This window comes from Chenopodium album, chromosome 11 (genome assembly GCF_948465745.1).
Source record: "Chenopodium album chromosome 11, dcCheAlbu1.1, whole genome shotgun sequence".
NCBI classification, from domain to species: Eukaryota; Viridiplantae; Streptophyta; class Magnoliopsida; order Caryophyllales; family Amaranthaceae; genus Chenopodium; species Chenopodium album.
The window spans coordinates 51273532-51289801 of record NC_137844.1 but is presented as its reverse complement, the minus strand read 5'-3'; the positions used below and the strand labels follow the sequence as shown (position 1 = coordinate 51289801).

The window sequence follows — 16270 nt, the reverse complement described above, 5'->3', positions numbered from 1 at the left end:
TAGACCGATTAATACACACCTAAACAAGTACATCAGGTGTTCCAAATTCTGAACATTGCTCTTTTGCTACATAGGGGTCTCAACTAAACTTTGACAGGACCACAAATATGCTCCCCTATCATGCACAAATACATAATTTCTAGTTATTAAACTGCTGGTTCACTGGTTGTACGCTAAATGTCAATCTTCATCAATCCTTTCACTTGTATACGGACCATTAACTTCATCCTCGTCCCCATCATCATCATTGGAACTAGAACTCGAGCTCGGCTTCTGTAACATTGATGCTAGTACGTGTTGGTTCATGACGTCAATCGTCCAATTTTCCATCCTTCGTAGAATTTGACGACGTTTAAATCTTCGACTATCACTTGATTCGTCATGCCACTTGTTAAATTTTGATATCATCCTATTAACTTTGTATGAAACTGGATCTGGATCTGGATCCGAACTAGAACTCGAACTCGAATTCGGAATACTATAATCCTTCAACATATCCTTGAGCAAATGATTGATTTGTACTTGAGTTTGATGAGCATTACCTTGAACTGAATTCCGGGTGGAAGTAGAAGGTTGATTGGTTTGAGAAGTGGATTGTTGTTGAGGATTTGTTGGTTGAGATGTCTGTTGAGAGGGTTCTTGACATTGAGAGTGTTTTGCGCGGCGTGTATAGTGAGTGAAAGAATGGAAAACTGAATCTGTATGTGACTGAAAGAATGAGATAATGTAGCTGTTGTTTTTCCTTGTTGATACTGATACTGATGCTGTGATATTTTTAGCAAGGCATAAACAATTTTGTATAATCTACATAGATTACATTCATAAATTTCTCAAATGAATAAGGCACAGGGTACCAATAAGAGTTGAATCAAGTGTTAAGCAACTTGATGTCGTTTAAGTCGGGTTCGAACCTCACCGCATGCAGAAAATTGTTGTTGGGAAACTCAGGTGAACCAGGGATCAAAGCCCTTTTGGCATGCCTTTCTTCCTTATAAAAAACACCTAATTCTCATTGATTTTGTTTCGAAAATTTTGAGTTTTTCTACCACCAAAATACACCGTTTGACTTTTGTTATCTATCTAAAATTTTATTTTATTTTGCTACCTCCAAAAGTTACAAAATATAGTTTTTGCTACCACTTAACAGGATATGTTACAATTCCGTTAAGTGGGGCTCTTAATCTCATTAATAATGATTTAATTTATTAAAATGAGAAAGAAAAAACTTTAAAAAAAAAAAAATCCCAGCCATTGCCATGAGCCACCCCTTCCCATGCCGGCTGCCTGTGCCCAAATGATCCTCCAGCAACTGCGACCCTTCCCCCTCTCTTTTCCCCACCCACTTTGCATCACTGGCGACCCTACTTCCCGCACAGCTACCATCACACGTTTTGTTTTTGAAACACCACCGCAACATCAATCTCTCCTCTTCACTACCCTTTATCTCTCCTCTTCATCGTCCCCATTCAGGCCACTGCCAAAATCGAAGCTATGGTGGTCGAATTTGGCCACCAAATCCCGATCTAAAACAAACAAAACCAAAGTCAACCTTCATAACCTCGATTTTGAATTATTTTAAAATTTGCTCGGCTAATGGTGGTTGGAGTATGGGTATTTTCTTATCTTCTGTTTTCTCTCTTCACTTGTTCCTTTATTTCAGTTTTTTTTTTTAATTAAATAAGGGTATGGTGGTTTTAAGGGTAGTCGAGAGTGGGAAAGGGGAGGGGTGGGTTCCCCGACGCCGAGGTATTGTTTGGGTGCTGACAGCCGCCACTGGGAGGGGGAAGGGTGGCTGGGTGGGGTCGCTGGCGTTGAGCTATTGTTTGGCTGCCGGTAGCCAACACAGGGAGGGTCAGAGGGGGGAGGGGTGGCTTGATGGTGGTTAGGCCTTAGTGCCCTACTAATAAAAATAGTAATCAATTTTGTTAAGTGGTAGTAAAACCTATTTTTTTTGCTTTTAGATGGTAGTAAAATAAAATAAAATTTTAGATGGGTAATAGAAGTTTAAGTGATGTATTTAGTGGACAAAAGTCAAATTTTCATTTTCTTTCTCTTGCCGGTTGGCCACACCGTGTGACCAGCCTCATATAAAAATTTGTTTTAAAAAAAAAAGGTAAAATTATGTGCCGATTAAATTTGAGGGAGGATTCTTTAAAAAAAAATGGAGTATTGCAATTTTCAATACTTTATTCCACTACATGAATAACTATAGGCGCATAACATCTATATGTTACGGAGTAGCAAACATATAGGATGACATTTTTGAAATTAATTAAAGTTTGTCACATGAAAGTGAGCCAAGGTGGAGGGGATTTTGGTGGAAAATATGATGGCAAAAAATAGCACCACGTGTATAATAATACACAAAAAGTACTATTAAGATAGCTTGTACTTAATGGTACATTATACATGCATAATATCACACATGAATGTACCATTGTAGCATAATAGTACACATAAATATAGCACGGTGGAAAAACATCAAACGAAAAAAAAAAAATGAAAACCCCAAAACGCCCTCCTATATACATGCTTAATAACTACTCCGTTTATTATAGCGGTCAAATAATGAGTAGGTGTTATGCGCTATATGCACTCTCGCTATACGATTAAGATTAAAAAATAGGGAGTAAATTTTGTACAGTACGGAGTAATACATACTCATGGTGAAAGAAATGAATGGTTAAGAAAAGGAAACCCTCCTGCCAAAACATTGAAAAAAAAGTAGCATAAACCCTAAATAGTATTGCTCCACACTCACCAGTCACCACACCGTCTTCCTCTCAGCCCCGCTCTTCATTCCCGGTGGTATGTCCGCCACCCTCTTCTCTCTCGTTACTCTTTTCCATTTTACCTGTATTTAGCTTCACTTTAATGTTTTAATTGAAATTTCTCTTTCTTAATTTCCTGATAAATTAAGGGTTTTTGGTAGAGATTATATTGGGTTATTAGATTTTGAGTATAATACCTGAAATTGATAGTTTTAATAACTTGCTACTTGCTGTGTTGTTTATACCCATCTTGATTATTGTCAATAATTCTATTCAGGAAATAAATTGATTATTTAGCAAGTAAGAAATGGCATGTAGAGCATTGGATTTTGCAGTGGCAATTCCTTTGGGAATTTGCTCTCCTCAAAAAAGAGATGTCAAGTTGTTCAGGGTCAAGTGCTCTGTTGTTTCTCTCACCGAAAATGCTGCTGTTTCAGGTATTTATTATGAGCATTCTTCTATATTACCAAGTATTTGCTCAACACATGAAATGGTGGTTTGAACGATAGTTAAAAATAATAAGATAAATGGATTTTTAGTTCTTACTTTTTGATTTACTAGTATTGCATATTGCTGACTTACATTGCTAACGTTAAGTAATGGACTGGATCAGTGGTTTGTTATTGAAAATTCGTATTATACACTGCTGAAGTGGGTGCAGGATTAGCAAACTATTTATGCGAGACGAATGCAGTCTAAATCTTTAATCAGCAAGTTACAATAGTTTGGCAATAGTTAACAATATTGATCTTCAGTAGTCTTTTATCATCAGCTGGTTTGTTGCTATTAGTACCCAAAAAGAATAAAACTTTATCACTCACATTTTTGAGCTTAATATAATTGAGTCGGCTCCAATTAGCTGATTACGCACCCACCCACCCCCCACCCCCCCTTCTTTCAAGTAAAGTTTTTATAGATGACACTGTTGTGGTGGAAGTTTTTAGGCGACGGAACTAATTAGGTTGTGTTGTGGTTGGTTTCACCTGAGAATGGGAACAATTTTTTTGGTTTGTTTAAGTTTTGGATTACTTGAGTTGAAATATGTGAATATGAGGCTTAGACAAAAATGCGTCTCTCTCTTTACTGTGCGTGCTCATGTTTGTTAATGACCTTAAACCACAATTTAGGTTGATATTTGTCAATTGTTTGTTACTGCTGCCAACTGAAAAATGATATGCTTCATGAATGCTTAGTTTGTTACTATCTTTCTGCTCTTTTCCAGTATTCTGTCCAATAATCATATCTGCAACATCATTTCTTGTCAGCCACAGGGTCAGGAGGCAGACCATGGAAGGTATCAGATGCTAGACTTGTGCTAGAGGATGGTACCATTTGGAAGGCCAAGTCATTTGGTGCTGCTGGGACGCAAGTTGGTGAAGTGGTCTTCAATACTTCATTGACTGGGTGAGTGGACTCCGTCTGTTAAAAGTTCTTCTCATTTGCTGACGTATAATTACCTGCTTCCACCCTTGGCTTGGTTTGTAGTCTAAGTGTATTGTATTTCAGGTATCAGGAAATTCTAACTGATCCTAGTTACGCTGGCCAGTTTGTACTGATGACTAATCCTCATATAGGGAATACTGGTGTGAATTTTGGTGAGTGACGTTTATTTCCTCTGATCCATGGAGTAGCATTACAGGACTGATGTATCTGTTTTCAATACGCTTCCTGTTGACCTGTTTCCATATCCGTGCAACGCAATTTACAATTGTTGCCTATTCATCTGTCAAAGATGTGTAACTAGATTAGGATTTAATCATTGCAGATGATCAAGAATCAAGTCAATGCTTTCTTGCTGGTCTGGTGATTAGAAGCTTAAGCATCAGGTTGGATTATTTGCATTATTACCTTGGTATTTGCTTTTCTGAAGGATTCCATATGTGCTTATCTTTTTCTTGTTTATACAGCACTTCAAGCTGGAGATGTGTTGAGACACTTGGAGATTATTTATCCAAAAGAAACATCATGGGTATATGTAAGTTAAAAGCCAAAATTTTGGAAATTTTGATTGTTAAAGATCATGCATTAGTAGTTAGTTTGCATTTGCTTGCCTTTTGACTTTCTGTCAAACTGTCTATTGTGGAATAGATGATGTTGACACTCGTGCTATCACCCGTAGATTGAGGGAAGATGGGAGCCTTATTGGTGTGTTGAGCACGGAAGAATCAAAATCAGACAACCAGTTATTAGAAATGGCTCGTTCTTGGGACATTGTTGGTAATGTTTACTTGGTGTTGAAAATGGATTGGGCTTTCTATTTATTGTTGATCTTAAAATCTGATTACAATATTGCAGGTGTTGATTTGATAAGTGGTGTTTCATGTCAAGCTCCTTATGAGTGGATTGACAAAACTGGCAATGATTGGGAATTTAATACAAATGGGAGACCTGGAGAAACTTTCAAGGTCTGTGCTTTGCATCTGCTGCTGTATTAACCCTATATTTGGTTGTAAACTTTCATTGATCAATTCTTTCTGGCTGTGTTTTCAAAATGAAGGTGGTTGCCTATGATTTTGGTATCAAGCATAACATTTTGAGGCGTCTGGCATCATATGGATGTAAAATTACTGTTGTTCCATCAACATGGCCAGCATCAGAGACACTAAAATTGCAACCAGATGGCATTCTATTCAGCAATGGTCCAGGGGATCCTTCAGCAGTTCCATATGCTGTTGATACAGTGAAGGAATTAATTGGACAAGTCCCGATTTTCGGAATTTGTATGGGCCACCAATTGCTGGGCCAAGCATTAGGTGGTAAGACTTATAAAATGAAGTTTGGTCATCATGGAGGAAATCATCCTGTTCGCAATATCAAAAATGGTCAGGTTGAAATTAGTTCTCAGGTACTTTATTCATGTGCTATCTTTCCTCCTAGTTTTGTGCTTCATCTTTTTATTTCCTTGTGTTGCGCTCCCGTACTCCTCATTTGTTTACTGATGTTTAGAGAACTGTCTATTGGCTCCACAAAATAATTGCTCACTAGTAGTTTATGTATCATTAATTTTTGAAAGTTTGAAACGATTTCCTTGCTGAGGGACTTCCTGATATATGAGCGGAAGTGCGGAGTTTTTAACACTTTGAAGAATAAGAATATTTGTGTTTTGATATCCCAACATGTTTCCCTAATATATTTTTGGGTTTGCAACTGATCTTTATGACATACTGTATAGTTTCTGGATAGGTGAATAAGCATATTCTTTGATAGGATTGAGAACTTCTGTAATTATGTAATGGTGGAACTTAAAGATTAAATCCATGCATTCAACCTCTGTTTTAAACATGTAACAGAATAATCTTGATTGTTTGTGTATGATGTGACAGAATCACAACTATGCAGTAGACCCTGCATCACTTCCTGATGGAATTGAAGTGACACACATCAATCTTAATGACGAAAGCTGTGCCGGTCTTGCGTTTCCGTCGAAGAATATCATGTCTCTCCAATATCACCCTGAAGCATCACCAGGACCCCATGATTCAGACCCTGGTATTTACATGTTCTATTTAAGATATTTTGATTCATTTCAATCTCAATGCAAGATTACCTTGGTATCATGTCTCTTGTTTATAATCTCTATCATATGCTGACACTAATTGCTTTAGCTTAGTTTCTACTCCAGCATCTGATAGATCAAGTTGAATGCATTAGTTACTATGTTGGCGGAGGGGTGGTTTTTGTTTTTTCTCCTTTTTCTGAATTACTGCTTCTCTTGTTACAGTTTTTGGAGAATTCATTGACATGATGAGGCAAGTGAAAGGAAATGCTTGAACTAGTGAGGTTATTGCTATTGTTGGACATGGCTACAAGTCCACATATTCTGCAATTAAAGTATATCCATTTACAGAAGATCTTTGCACAATGTCCTTGAAGAACCAAGGATGTAGGAACAGGGTGATGTCTTGGAAAATGCTCCTTTGTTTTGTGAAGTATAAATTGTTTTGATGCTGCATAAATCTATGGTTTTATTTTGTATCTTTAGAGAGTCAAGTACAACAGCAAGTACTAGCAAATATGAACTACAGAAGCCCAAACTCTTGCCAGTTGCCACGAGATATCATTTCGTGTGTCAAAGACAACTGCGCTAGAAATCTTGTTAAACAAGGGCTCATACCAGTATACCACAGGCAAGGTTACAACAGTCATATACAACTGGCTGCATGTTGAACATTGTATCGCCGGTGCCCTTATTGCCTATGCTAGATCGAATAACCCTTGCCCGGCTTATGTTCATTGACCATCTATGTGCTCCTAAAGCTGATAAAGAGTTGACATGGTATGAATGACCTAACAGGAAGTCACAGCTTTCTATGTAGTTAATTTTGTACCTTTCTAAGCTCCAAGGTGTTGTTTGAATCTTCTCTCTATTCAGAATAAGAAGGCTCGGCCGTAGTTCTGAAGCTTGCCTTCGGTTTCTCAATTGTATGGGAACCTTCTATTATATAACAAAAAGGCTGTTGCTCCTGTCTACCAAGCGTTTGTAAACTATTGATTTACTACAGGAAAGTACACAGTACAGCTAAAATAAGCTTCTGATTCCTTTCAAAAAAAACAAATTATGTGCAGTATTACTACAGCTTTGTCAAAATAAATGCTACTCGTAATTCACTTCTCTGAGTTCTCTCGTTTCATGATCGTCCTGAATCTGTTAATTACAGATGTAAGGAATTGACAAAAAATTATCGGAATTTGATAAAAAAAAAAAAAGAAAAAAAAGGCTAATGTTGATCAGTATTACGAGTATTATTTTCGGAATTTATATGAAACAGAATCTCTCGAGTTGATAAGTATCACTAACATATTTACTACTTTCAATACGGAGTATTATATGAAGTACAAACGTACAGTAGTAACTATTTTGTCAAAAAAAAAAAAAAAAAAGGCAACTAAAAAACTTTCATGGTTCAAATACTCTGTATCCTAAAACTTACCACGATTTTTTTTATTGGGTCGGCGCGTACAAATAAACCACAAGGACAATATAAGTTACCATTTGCAAAAGGGATAGAGGAGATTGAGACCTATCATACACAAACTCTTAGGCCCTATTCGAAAAAATTAGCGGTTGCGGATAGCTCATAGCGGTCGAATAATGGGTAGGTTAAGAGTAATGAGTGGCTGTCAATTAGTAGTGGCTAATGGGTAAAGGTCAGCTGTTAAAGAACAATGGATAGTATGATCATCTAGTAAAAGCAGTTGTTGAAATAGTGATATACAATAAAAACACATAAATATTGTTTATGTAATAATCAACGACAAACGATACCCGCTAATTTTGAAACACTATTTTTTTAACGTTTGAGAAAGCTACTCAAATGGTATCTCACTACTAACCTCTACCTGAACTACTATTGACAAACACTTTTTTTCCTAATTGTTTTAACCACTAACAACTAACTCAACCGCGCGCTATTGTCGAACAGAACTTTAGTCTTAACTACTAGGTCAAGATATCATGTCTCTAAACATAGCATAGGAATATAGTGAATAAAGCAACCGCCACATCTAATAGGCGTAACAACTTTTCCTCGCTGAAAAAGGGTACTAACTCTACTTGTCACTGTACGTGTAAAATAATTAAGCCAGTGAAGTTGAATTTAATTACTTGTTAGTTGTCACATTATTTGCAACTCATATGAAAAGCTCCATAAAATGAGTAAGATAATATGTAAATTTTTCATTCTAATTGTACATCTAATATAGTTCTTATTTTATAAATGTGCAATTTAATTCTAACTCAATTTTGATGTGCTTATTTTTTTTTTTTAATACAGTATACATATTTTGATAACCCCACTAGTTATATTTGGGTTACGCTTTGTTTGGATAGCAAAGAAGGAAGGAAAGGAAGGGGAGGGAAATTGGGGGAAGGGAAGGGAAAAGAAAGGGAGGGGGAGGTGAGCTCCATTTTCCCTCCAAATCTCTCTTCTTATGGAGAGATTATGCTTATTAAAGAGAGAGGGAAAATGAATCCCTCCCTCTTCTTCTCCTTCCTTCCCCCAATCCTTTATCCAAACAAGAGAATGTGTCCCCTTCATTTCTCTTCTCTTCTTTTCCTTCCATTTCTTCCTATCCAAACAAAGTGTTAAGGATTCTCTTACCTTTTTCCTCCATTCCTAAAGTGTCTAGCCCACTAACTCGGATTAGAAAACATATGAGAGGTTTCGACCTAGTAGGGCGCTTCTCTTTACTAACAAAAAAAAAAAAATACAAATAAATGTACATATTTTGATATCTACCCAAGAAAAAAAGTTAGAGATTGAAATTATGCACATAAATTGATAACTTGATTCAAACAATAATCCTTTTTCCATTTTTCCATTTTAAGAATTATTTTATACGGAGTATAATCTTGAGGTTATGTTCAATTCAAGTGATTTAATTTATGTGATTTTTATATTTGATCAAAGTTTTACTTCATTTGTACAATTAAGTCATCCCTACCTTTTATAATAAGTCATTTTTTTTTTAACAAAAAACTTGCAATGCCTTTTTTTAAATATAAAAATTATACTTCATATGTTATTATTATTATTTAAAAAGAAACAAAATTGTATTTACGAAGATGTTGTTTATTACCAAGAGAGTGTTTATTTTTACTCCTTCGTGGTTGCTCTTCTTATTTACAATCTTTTCGTCCTTTAATTGCAACACTATTGTTAAGGTTTATTAGCTTTGGAATTGTACGTTGTTTGATGGCACATAAATAACATTTTGAAGTTTGAATGAGATTCATACTCACTCCGTCCCTATTTGATAATCACTTTTGGGTAATTTTCACGGGAATTAACAAACATGAATAAGAAGTAGCAAAAGTATATCGAAAAAGAAAATTTACATTGGGTATGCAAAAAAGTAGAGAGAGAAAGTAATTAAAGTATATGGGAAAACAAAATTTACATGGGAAAGTTAAACTTGCACAAATATTTTTGCAAATTGGAGAGAATTTTGGTAAAAATTTAATATTAATGGTACTTGAAAAAAGCAAATGTGACTAACATTTAGGGGCGCCAAAAATGAAAAAAGTGACTATCAAATAGGGACGGAGGGAGTATTAAATAGTGATATTTAATCAGATGTTATCAAAAGGTGTAAAGAATTTAAAAATCCTAAAAAAATCAAGGGAAATCAATGGAGGAAAAAAAAAACTAGACTGGTACGGAGTATTAATTATGCAGATCGAGAATTTACGAGGAAAAAAATAACTAAGTGATTATTGATTTAGTATTAGATATAGATATTCGATGGTCGTAGAACAATAAATAAACTTACATTATTAAGTTTTTAGCTAAAAGTAACATTTCACATATTATTACTCCATATGACCAAAGCTCAGAAAAAATTTCATTTGAAGAAAAACACGCTAGGTATTATTGAATCATGCAAATCAATTAAGAGTTATAAACTAACAATAGTTTAATAAGATGTGAAGGGATGCAAATCAATTAAATATTATTTAATAATAATTTTGAAATAACAGTGTCAAACTTTTGAGGGTTTCAAATAATAATTGTCATAAAAGATTTTGGTGACTTTTTTATAATTCTACAAAGTCACCACATAGACACATAAACCAAATAGTACGTATTAAAACTGGCAGGTCTACCAACCCAAACCAAAGGTGTAAATACACACCAATACAACTTTTCCACAAGAGCTAACTTCTTCGCGCGCGTAAGCCACCCTAGTTAGATAAAAAGTTGTTAAATGAAATGTCATTAAGTCAAATTCTTTTACCAAAAATGATATTTTCATAACATATATTACGAGATTAAAGATACGATAAAAAATAATCTATTTATTTCTTTAATAAACAAATATCAATTTAAACGAGTTGAATTGTTTCTTAAATAAGAGAATACTCTGTATTAGCTTAAATGAGTGACATTGAACATAACCTTTATCTATATACTTTCTTAATTCATTTTTTTTTTGTTGTTTAGAGAGCCACAAGGGCAAGTGATGAGAATCGATCCCAAAATCTCCTAAAATCGGGAGGGAAATTCTAACCACTTGATCTATACCTCACTCTCTTCCTCAATCCATTTTAATGATTTTATTTGTCAATAATTTGACATATGTCACAATTCACATAGAAGTTTGTCCAGTATTATTAGTGATTGATATGTAAGGCAGATATAGTCAAATGAAATTTTATTAGATTCGTTTCAATATCTTCTCTGTATTTTCAAAATTGCAATTTTTTTTTTAAATTCTTACTAATTAAGAATTAAAAATAACAATAATTGAAATATAACATTGGCAAACGTGAAAATCAAACAATTGCAAATAAAATGATACAAAAGTACTACTCCATATGTATATACCCCATATTCCGTAATCTAATACTACCTCCATTAACGGTTATCTGCAACTTTAGGGTATTATTTGTGAAGTATAAAAAATTCCAAAGTTGCAGATAACCATTAACGAAAATAGTATATTAAAATTTTCTAATGTTTTTGCAAGTAGCTTTGGAGTCAGGTCCATTTTTGACATCTCATTTATTCATTTGTACATTGTACTCACTATTGACAAAGAGGCGGATGAGCACCTAGCCCTTGACTATACGTTACGGAGTAGTACAAAGGTGTGGACTGTGGAGTAGCAAGTTAGTAACTTCTAACGTAAGCTTTCGTTATTAGAGAGAGTACCAAAAAAAAACAGGGCAAAGCGTTTAAAAGAGACTCCAAATTGAACTTCCTCAATTCAACACTTCCCGTTAAAACTCCATTTTCTCTCTCCTCTTCCCTATTTTTTCTCTCTCATATATTTTCCCGCTACTTCATTCTACCCAAAAACTAAACCCTAATTCCCAAAAAAACAAAAAAAAAAAAATCAATCTTTTTTTCTCTAATTTGATTCCCTAGCTAGCGGTTACGAATTCTCAGAAATCTGAGGTTAGTTCTTTCCAAAATTAATTTATTGTGGAATTATTAATTTATATGATTATGGAAATATTCGTAATTTTGTCAACTGGTAACGGATGAATTTTGTGTCGGTTTTATTATTGATGAGGTTGAGTTATTAAATTCAATTTATACGTTGATTGTTTATTTTTGCATTTAATAGTGATTTTTGATTGAAGTTTTTAATTAATATCTACTGAAGAAACAGAGTTTGTGATTATGATGATTTCAGTGAACATGAATTTTTTGGAATCTGTATGTTTTCGTTGTATTCTTTCAAATTTTGGTGCAGATTTATGTTTATCATTTTGATTTTTGTATGATTTGATCAATAAGACGAACTAGTAGTTGTAATAATTGTTTTTGGGATGATGAAGATGATTGAGGTGAAGAATGAGGACGATGAGTGGAATTTAGGTTCTCCTGATGGAGTTACGATTGCTTCGAATTCGTCAATGTCGTGTAGCAGTTGTGAAAATGCTACCCCGAGATCTACACCATTGCACGGGTACGCATTTTTCTTAATTTCAAAATTTAAACTTTCATATTCTAGACGATCTACTCGTCCAACCATTTTTCGTATTCCATATACGCCATTTATGTGATTAATTGTGTTCGCAGCGCAGTGTGTGTATGGGGAGAGTGAGGATTGAGTTTTGGTGTAACTTGTCTATATGCATAATTATTCATCAATGTAACAATGTTTATGCTTTAGTTTGTCTGTTTGAGGAGGTGTTTTTGTTCTTTAGTGTTGAAATAGGCATTCAAATTATGGTAGAGGCTGATCCATTGATGTTTGTGTTGATTAGAAGGACAAGTGGTCCGACAAGACGCTCATCGAAGGGTGGGTGGACAGAGGAAGAGGTGAGTGGTAGCTCTTAGATCCTCCATATTATGATAATCATGCTTTAAATTTTGACACTATTTAGTGTTTAATCAGATGTGTATGTGTAGTGGTGTAGTGTATGACTAGATTAAAATCAATGTGTTTGCCTTATATTGGCTTGCTGATCTTGAAAACAGGACAATCTTCTCACGGCTGCAGTAAAGAAACACAATGGGAAGAATTGGAAAAAAATAGGCGAGTGCAAACCTTTATACATAGTAGTTTCATTTGTTTTTTTAGTACTCTGAATTGTTGAAGGATTTAGTGTTAATTGTTGTAAGAAACTTTTGTTCAGCTGAAATATGATAGGCCTTGATGGCATTGCAATCAGTTTGAATTTAGCTGTTTAACATAAAAAGGATAAATGCTTGATCAAGGAATTTATGTGAGTTGAATTTTTTACATGGTCAATATGTACTTTAATTGTATCTAGTGAAGTTCTTGTAGTTGCTTATAAGCTGTTTATTGACTATGTCTTTGAATTTCCTACAGCTGAGCATTTTTCGGGAAGGACGGATGTGCAATGCCTACATCGGTGGCAAAAAGTTCTTAATCCCGAACTGGTTAAAGGACCCTGGACAAAGGAGGTGAATTTAACAATTTAAACTCTTTCTCACTGGAAGTGGCTTCTAGAGACTCGATATTGTGCTTGTTGATATTTCTGATGCCTATGAATATTGTGTTTGATTAACTTATCTATCATCTTTTAGGAGGATGATTGTATCATGGAGATGGTTCAGATGCATGGTTGCAAGAGCTGGTCTGTCATTGCAAAGAGGTTGCCTGGTCGGATAGGCAAGCAATGTCGAGAGAGGTAACAATTTCTCTAGTGCATTATATCCCTTATCCTGACATGCAAAAATGTATGAATGTTGTGTGAAAGGATATGGTGAAATATTTTTCTGATCATTACCTTCTGACACATTTTGCCTATAATGATTTTCTCTGTTCACTAAAAGGGACATCTCTGTTTTTTCTAATATGATAGGCAATAAAAGATTGTTATTTTTTCTGGTTGAAATGTAAACTATATATGTACCTATTGTGATCTCTCTCTCTCTCTCTCGCTTTTTCTTTATTTCTGCATTTCTGCTCACTAAAAGCAAATAAGAATACAAGGCAATTGATTGGAGGCAAAAGTTTTGTTTTGTTTAATTTTGGTTTTTCTTTTTTTCCTCTCATTTTTGGTTCTCATATAGGTGGCACAACCATCTTGACCCTGCGATAAAGAAAGATGCCTGGACAGAGGAGGAAGAATCACTTCTTACTTACTATCACCAGAGATATGGCAACAAGTGGGCAGAAATAGCAAGATTTCTTCCAGGAAGGTATTTGTATTCGAATTGGTAATCTTACCATGACCAAATGCTGACATGATACAGATTGTTTACTGTTTAGGCGCAGTCAATTTTCAGCAATAATTATGTTTTGACTTCTTGTATCGGGAACATGCAGGACAGACAATGCCATAAAAAATCACTGGAATAGCTCTTTAAAAAAGAAGTTGGATGCAAGATCGCCTCATGGTTCTACCCAGAGCATAAACAAGACTACATTCGAAACAAAGTGTTATGAGGGAAAGTTAGACCTTTGCAGAGTCAAAGCTGCAGCAAATGTTTATGAAGATAGCTGCACAGCATCAATCTATGGTACTGAAACTTGCTCTACTGAATTAGCCCTTGGAAATACTCCTGGAAATTCTTACCGTTCAGAAATTAGACTAAACCGACCAAGCAGGATGTTGTTTGATGAACAAGATGCTCCTCTTGGTGCAGATCTTCAGCTATCTAGTACAGCTACTGCAGGTTCTCGCTTAAATTTTCCTTCAACAAACTATAAGGCTACACCCTTAACTATGTTATCACTGGAGTCTCCCAAAAGACCAAGAGACGGTAGCAAAACTGTTGATCAGGTGTTCAGGAGCTTAGACAAGCCTTTCTTGAGTTTAGGAATGTCTGGTTTCAGTGGGGATGATGCTCATGGAAAGAAGAAAAACAGAATTAATGGTATATCTACAGATTCTGAAGGTACAAGTTACGGCAATCTGTGCTATGAGCCTCCTGGGTTAAGAATTTCAGAGACTGGCCGGTTATATGGAGTCAATTACGTAGAGAACAACGATGCTCAAACTAACAGTCCATTATATCTTTCTACACCACCTAGTCATGTATATACCCCTACAAGTAGTGGCAGTCCAGAATCTATATTGAGGAATTCTGCTATGAGCTTTAGCATGCCTTCTATAATAAGAAAGAAAAGTTCAAGTAAATTGAGAAATTCCGCCGAGAAAGGGATGGGAATGCAAGATTTCAGGAAGGCTGAAACTTCAGCAGCTCATAAGCCTGTTGAGAGATGCCTTGAACTTTCATTTGACATGGAAGCAGATGTTGGTGGAGTGAAATGTGGTGCCTCTGTTGCAACTCCAGGTGAAGTTGTTGGCTTGAAGACAATGTCAATATCTTGATATTACCCTATTGGTAACTTCTAATCTGTTGATGCCCCTCTCCCCTGAATTGACCTGTTATCTTAATAGCATCTTACAATTTTTTGTTCTTTGTTCCTCTGAAGCCTTATGCAGTGATATTCAATATCCATAGATTTTGATATGTGTATAATCTATGAGCTTGTAGGTTGTTTCTTCTTTTTATTTTCTTTCGTCGTTAACATTCCTGGCCTTATCCCTAACCTGGCATCACATTGTGTAGGTGTATGACAGCTTTTAGAAAAGGGACACATTCTAAATTTTCCTTTTATATAAGCCATAGAGAATTATATTTTGGGATTGCCCTACTTACAGGCCCAAAATCCGTCTTTTTGGTTTTGTGATATCTGTCTGCCTGCACTTTAGTGTCAGTTTAAATCTTATCTGATTCAATGTTGCTGATAACATGATTTCTTGTAGATAGAACAATGACATTGCTAAAGGCTTGCTAATTAACGCTTATCTATTTTGTTGCCTGCTTAAGGACACTTCTTCAGAAAGTCTTGCTTTACTTTAACTTGCATTTGCTGTTACGACATACTAATGATACGAGCTGTGTACTTGCAGATTCTGAAGCTGTTCTTTGTGTGGCTGTTGGGCAGTCCAGCAACTTGGACGAGAAGGGTGGGAGTGAGATAAGACTCGACCTAAATAGGTGAAAAGAAAGGCATGTTTTAAACTTTGGCCTTTACAATAAAGGGAAATGTAAATTTTTTAGAATTGGTAGTTCCTTAGATAACAAAATTTTGGAAAACATTCATAAAAATTGTACATAATATTTTCTAATAAAATTGGTTGTACTGAAGGAAGAAGTTGGAAACCATGCTTGGTGGCTTGGCGCCCGTATCTTGGCAATAAGTTGTTTTGTAACCTGTTTAGTTTACCAGTGAGACAATCTTTGAAGAAATAAAAAAAGAGATCACTTACTCATTGAGTCATTGATGTTATCTGTTGTTTTATGGACACACTTTCTCATTAACTCTTTGAGAGAAAGCATTAAGAAAAAGTGTTATGTTATGGTCATTGCTTCCCGTCCCAACCTGTCAAGTATGACTTGTTACGGTTATTAAAATACAATTTTGATCACCGATATATTTATTTATGTAATATGAAGTATTATAAACAAAAAAAATTAATATTTTAAAAAAAGTGATCAAAACAAAAATAACAATATCACACTAGACAATTTTTTCCCTTTGTTTTGTTATAAATGCTAATCCCT

The 16270-nt window shown here is 35.1% G+C and overlaps 2 protein-coding genes across 3 annotated transcripts; both read left to right on the top strand.

Annotated features, from left to right (window-relative positions):
• The first annotated feature begins 2655 nt into the window (after window positions 1-2655).
• On the top strand, window positions 2656-7241 carry LOC145567705 (carbamoyl phosphate synthase small chain, chloroplastic-like). Of its 2 annotated transcripts, none has more exons than XM_081627065.1 (11): window positions 2656-2808; window positions 3049-3208; window positions 4043-4175; window positions 4278-4366; window positions 4537-4597; window positions 4679-4746; window positions 4860-4988; window positions 5067-5176; window positions 5269-5616; window positions 6095-6260; window positions 6493-7241. In XM_081627065.1, the coding sequence occupies exons 2-11, from the start codon at window positions 3079-3081 to the stop codon at window positions 6540-6542; spliced, it is 1284 nt and encodes a 427-aa protein (XP_081483191.1). In that variant the 5' UTR covers window positions 2656-2808; window positions 3049-3078; the 3' UTR covers window positions 6543-7241. The 2 variants fall into 2 exon arrangements, with proteins under 2 accessions (XP_081483191.1, XP_081483190.1); XM_081627064.1 differs by having other exon boundaries at window positions 4037-4175.
• A 4218-nt stretch (window positions 7242-11459) lies between these two features.
• Window positions 11460-15957, top strand: LOC145569103 (uncharacterized). Its single transcript, XM_081628470.1, has 9 exons — window positions 11460-11671; window positions 12058-12188; window positions 12490-12544; window positions 12704-12761; window positions 13059-13153; window positions 13277-13380; window positions 13766-13894; window positions 14022-15043; window positions 15616-15957. The coding sequence occupies exons 2-8, from the start codon at window positions 12058-12060 to the stop codon at window positions 15028-15030; spliced, it is 1581 nt and encodes a 526-aa protein (XP_081484596.1). The 5' UTR covers window positions 11460-11671; the 3' UTR covers window positions 15031-15043; window positions 15616-15957.
• The last annotated feature ends 313 nt before the right edge of the window (window positions 15958-16270 follow it).